Raw genomic sequence first — 5,482 nt, forward strand, 5'->3', positions numbered from 1 at the left:
TCCCAAGAGCTCACTGGGTACTAGCACTAAGCTCACTGATTAACGCCGTGCTCTGATATGAACACACGGTTTCTGTTTCGCAAAGTCGTCGGTCTCGGTCCGATGACTCAATTTCCCCCGGACTCGAATCTAAAATCTTCCTCCCACCATGAAGCAGGAGAGGAGGAGGAATCACCTGAGGCCATCGCCGCCGCCGGGCCTCGAGCTCGCGATGGCGCCCCGCGCGCGGGAAGGCCGTTTCGAGGAGATCCGCGAGCTCGACGGCGACTCCGAGCTGGGGGCGGCGGCGCACGCGAGCGGCCGCGTGCCGCCGTGGCGGGAGCAGCTGACGGCGCGCGGGATGGTGGCGAGCCTGGCCGTCGGCGCCATGTACAGCGTCATCGTCATGAAGCTCGTCCTCACCACGGGCCTCGTCCCCACGCTCAACGTCTCCGCCGCGCTCATCGCCTTCGTCGTCCTCCGCGGCTGGACCAAGGCGCTGGCACGCCTCGGCGTCGTCGCCCGCCCCTTCACGCGCCAGGAGAACACCGTCGTGCAGACCTGCGCCGTCGCCTGCTACAGCATCGCCGTCGGAGGTCTGGGCCACAACCTCTGAATTGTCAAGTGGAGTTCTTGGACTGACGCGTCCTTGGATTTTTTCAACAGGTGGGTTCGGGTCCTACCTGCTTGCGCTCGACAAGAAGACCTACGAGGCGGCGGGTGAGGACACGGCGGGCAACGTGCCGGGGAGCTTCAAGGAGCCCGGCATTGCGTGGATGACCGGCTTCCTGCTCGCCGTCAGCTTCGTGGGGATTCTCGCGCTCGTCCCACTCAGGAAGGTCCGTGTGCTTACTGCTCCCCAGACTGGTTCAGTATATCTGTACAAGATCCTAAACCTGCTCCTCTATCCGTGCTGCTTGCATACTGTTAAAGTGTCTTCTGTCTTGTTATCCTTGTTTGTTTGTAGGATATTGTTTCGGTCTTTTTGTCAAAGACCGGCTCACTGATTAGGTAGGCTGAACAAAGGACAAAATCTGCTTCGATTTTGTTCGGTGATGTAGTTTGACGGCATTGCTACCATTTTCATGATCTCCGATTGATTGATGATGGCCTTATGTCCCTACTGAATGAGGCTTCTTTCTGGAGAAAAATGCAAGAGCTCTGCCTATTCACTATCAAGCCCTGTTCACTATAAAGGATGGGGTCTGTGGGCAAAATTTTGACTTACAACATGCCCAAAAACCTGATACTTCAAATGGGATAGGCCGCTCTGGAAATCTGTGACATATCATCAAAAACCTTGGGGAATACCCTCCTGGTATGTAAGCCTCATCGTGCTGAAGATGCGCTGATTTCTTTCTTTCAACACATTCCATACAGCAGCCGACTGCTCACTTCATCTCCTTTGAGGACAACTGCCGCAACATTTCATCCCACCAGGCATCGATTGACAGAAAATAGGCAGGCGGTGTGGCAATAATCTCTCTGGACCAAATGAACATACCCCACACAGCGTGCTGGATCGGGCTTCTTAATTGCGCTGTCTTGTATATAAATTAATTGTCACTATCTATCTATCACAAATCCTATTTGCTGCTTGAGTTGTTAAACCAGCAAAGGCACAGCCATCTTTGTTTAAGACATGGAACGTGTATGCTTAGATGACGCTGAGGATGAAATGATGTATATTAACCTATCGATGGTGTGAGCCGCGTCTCTTAAAAAATATTGGATCTTTCCCTAGAATTTGGGATATGCTTAAAAGGGAGAAACAGATTATGTACTTTGAAACTACCATTGCATTTCTTATTTGAATCTTCAGCTGCAATCCAACTGTCATTAATTGAGAGCATAGTTCCGAAAAATTGTGCCTAGAAGTTTTAAGCGCCTTAGACCTTACCATATTTGGATAAGAATATTTTTCTTGTGAATCCTTCAAAATGAACTAGATCCCCGCATAGGGTTCTTTTGTTAGGTTACAAGAACTTTGTCAATTCACATAAAAAAAGAACTTTGTCAATTAGTTTGATATCACATGTAAACAGATGATTCATTTTGCTATCAAACTTTGTAAATTTTCAGATTATGATAATCGACTACAAATTAACTTATCCAAGCGGGACTGCAACAGCTGTGCTTATAAATGGATTCCACACGCCTCATGGAGATGCTATGGCAAAGTATGTGATTCTTTCACATAACACGTGACCTGCAAAACCAAAAAAAACCAATCTTTTTTGTAATCAATTGATTGCTTTGCTTCTTCATGTCAGGCAGCAAGTAAATGGATTCACAAAGTACTTTGGAATCAGCTTCTTCTGGAGCTTCTTCCAATGGTTTTTCTCTGGTGGAGATAGTTGCGGGTTCTCGCAGTTTCCTACGTTTGGATTAATAGCATGGAAAAACTCGTAATACTATTCACTTTGCTCATTGTTGTATTAAATTTGTTCTTGACAAGTAACAATTTCACCTGATTCAGATATTTCTAATTTTTGGGGTGTCAGATTCTTCTTTGACTTCAGCCTCACATATGTTGGGGCAGGGATGATATGTTCCCATCTTGTGAATCTGTCTCTCCTTCTTGGTGCCATTCTCTCCTGGGGTGTCATGTGGCCGCTGATCAGTGATTTGGAAGGGGACTGGTATCCATCAAATATACCTGAAAGCAGCATGAGCAGCCTGCAAGGTTACAAGGTTTGTTCTCAGTTTATGTTTGTTATTGTGCTTGTCAACTATATTTTCTTTTTTACTTATCTTGTCTCATTGTGTAGGCCTTCGTATGCATAGCTCTCATCCTAGGAGATGGCCTATACAATTTTGCCAAGATTATTGCATTGACCGTTAAGAATCTGATTGAAAAATCAAAACTAAAGAACACAAAGAAAGGTAGAGATTCTGACAAATACATGCAAGTACAGTCTTTGTGATGTATGATGATCTAATATAGTGTTCATGCTATTTCTAGAGGAAGACATTCCGGTGCTCGATGACCTTCATCGTAATGAAGTTTTCGTAAGAGACAGTCTCCCTACCTGGCTAGCCTATTGTGGTTACATTGCACTATCAGTCCTTGCAGTAATTGCCATTCCCATGATGTTCCGCGAGATGAAGTGGTACTATGTTATCATAGCATACGTATTGGCTCCTGCCCTGGGGTTCTGCAATGCCTACGGTGCCGGCCTTACTGATATGAACATGGCCTACAATTATGGGAAGGTCGCCCTTTTCATTCTTGCAGCCTGGGCTGGGAAAGACTCCGGTGTAGTTGCAGGCTTAGTAGGCTGCGGTCTGGTGAAATCACTGGTATCCATATCTGCTGATCTGATGCAGGATTTCAAGACTGGGCATCTCACATTAACATCACCTAGATCAATGATAATTGCTCAGGGTATCGGCACTGCCATGGGCTGTGTCATCGGGCCACTGACATTCATGCTGTTCTACAAGGCGTTTGACATAGGCAACCCAGAAGGACCCTGGAAGGCACCGTATGCTCTGATCTACCGAAACATGGCAATTCTTGGTGTTGAGGGTTTCTCTGCCCTACCCCTGCATTGCTTGCAGCTGTGCTATGGATTCTTTGGCTTTGCGGTGGTGGCCAACCTTATGAGGGACCTCTTCCCGGCAAAGTATGGCAGGTGGGTTCCCCTGCCGATGGCAATGGGTGTTCCTTTCCTTGTAGGCGCGAGCTTTGCCATCGACATGTGTGTCGGGAGCTTGGTAGTCTTCATCTGGCACAGGTTTGACAGAAGTAAAGCAGCACAGATGGTTCCTGCAGTTGCGTCTGGTTTGATATGTGGGGATGGGCTCTGGATCTTTCCTTCTGCCTTGCTTGCGCTGGCAAAGATCAGTCCACCGTTGTGCATGGCATTTAGGTCTACACACTAGAAGGGCAACAAGCTAGGTCTATGTACAGTTAGAAGAGATACCGCCTGGCAAAGCATGCAGTAAATAGATTTTGCATAGCAGGGCGAAATTGTAGCATATACATGCATTTTTATACTCCCTCCGTCCCATGAAACTTGACTTAACTTTCTCTACATTTGGATGTATCGAGACACTAAATGGTACATCTAAATGTAGAGAAAGTTAATACAAATTTCATGGGACAGAGGGAGTATATAAATTTATACATGTGCAGTTTTGGCAACAATAAGTGGACACTTGAGCCACAAGGTGCAGTACTGCAAGGAACAAGAATCATCTTTCATGGGCAGCTGATCTAATTCCGAACCGTCCGCTAAAAATAACACAATTCAGATCTATGACAATGAAGAATCATCGAAATGATGCCGTGATGAGCTATCTATTCTTTCTTTCTCTGCCTGTCATTTCGGAGTCCTGCTTGCACTGATTCTTCAAAGAAGGCTTGCACTGGCCCGGTTCAGCATCTGAATCAGATTCAGATAGTGGCACAGGTTGTCAAGTACAAGTGCAGCTCAACGCACAGTCTGCATCAGCCTTCTCACCTCTCAAATTGTGGCTGTTGCTACCCTACTCTACTATGTTCTTACATATCCGGTTAGGTTTGCTGAATAATTTGACGGATTCGAAAGCTACATCAGTCATTACACCACTGTACCTGCCTGTAGCTCACGCAAACAAAACCAAAAAGGAGTATAAGGATATTTCGCCCCTCACAGTTTTCTTGGCGTCCGTCTGGCGACGCAAACGGACACCCGCGGACAATTTAGACGTCCGAAATGAGTTGCAGCCCTAAGAGCGCATGGTGATTATCCCCGCGCACTAGTATAAATTATACTCTCTGACAGCTCATTTTCTGTCTCCCGTAGACTGGGGACAACCTAGTAGATAGATTTCCTTTGCTGTTTGACTTTGAACATGATCGACGTGGATCGCGTGTCTGGCCCAAGTATATGGTGGTAGCACCACCTCTTATTTCTCCCTGTAGTACACATGTATCACCGAGAATCCTATTGGAGCCCAAGCTCGCTGGAGCATTTTATTTTTAAAATTCGAAAATTGTATTTTAAGTTTTAAAAATTCAGAATTTTTTTTTGATAAAGGATGTTTTATTACTTGTGATAAACAATTACATCCAGCCTTTGCATAACTAGGATGAACACAACTGTTCTAGTTTCTGGACCCAAAACTATATGAAAAAAGGCGAAATACATATCGAGACGATGAATTATATAACGCCTAAGGAGAGGGTGGAGCTTCAATCCGTAGACTATGCTGCCACCCATGTAGGGAAAAAGTATCCCTCGCCGTAGCCTCCAACCGTGTACAGACCTCCGTAAATAGGTCTCGGTTCTCCGCCCGCTGAAGAGATAACCATGAACGGAGAATACCTGTACATCTGTAGATGACCTGCAACAAAGAACATTTTTTATCGTTAAAAATCTTGTCATTTCTACTTAGCCAAAGCGCCTAGATAACTGCTAGCGCCCCCACCCTAAGAAGCAACTTAAACCTTGAATCAACACCGTGAAGCCAATTGCCAAAGACATTTGCCACACTAGTCGGGGGATACATGGTA

General features: G+C 46.1%; 1 protein-coding gene across 1 annotated transcript; it reads left to right on the forward strand.

The window, feature by feature from the left end:
• Positions 1–325: 325 nt before the first annotated feature.
• Positions 326–4,099, forward strand: LOC124674794 (probable metal-nicotianamine transporter YSL9). The gene is made up of 7 exons (XM_047210852.1): positions 326–575; positions 646–818; positions 2,062–2,159; positions 2,253–2,387; positions 2,484–2,673; positions 2,751–2,865; positions 2,945–4,099. The coding sequence occupies exons 1-7, from the start codon at positions 341–343 to the stop codon at positions 3,865–3,867; spliced, it is 1,869 nt and encodes a 622-aa protein (XP_047066808.1). The 5' UTR covers positions 326–340; the 3' UTR covers positions 3,868–4,099.
• The last annotated feature ends 1,383 nt before the right edge of the window (positions 4,100–5,482 follow it).

Source organism: Lolium rigidum, chromosome 7 (assembly GCF_022539505.1).
Source record: "Lolium rigidum isolate FL_2022 chromosome 7, APGP_CSIRO_Lrig_0.1, whole genome shotgun sequence".
Taxonomy (NCBI): Eukaryota; Viridiplantae; Streptophyta; class Magnoliopsida; order Poales; family Poaceae; genus Lolium; species Lolium rigidum.

Excerpts from the sequence above, each read along its gene's own strand:
- LOC124674794 (XM_047210852.1), top strand. The coding sequence starts at position 341 with ATGGTGGCGAGCCTGGCCGTCGGCGCCATGTACAGCGTCATCGTCATG. Across the intron at positions 2,388-2,483 it reads TTAATAGCATGGAAAAACTC|ATTCTTCTTTGACTTCAGCC; the intron begins GTAATACTATTC and ends TTGGGGTGTCAG. Across the intron at positions 2,674-2,750 it reads GCAGCCTGCAAGGTTACAAG|GCCTTCGTATGCATAGCTCT; the intron begins GTTTGTTCTCAG and ends CTCATTGTGTAG.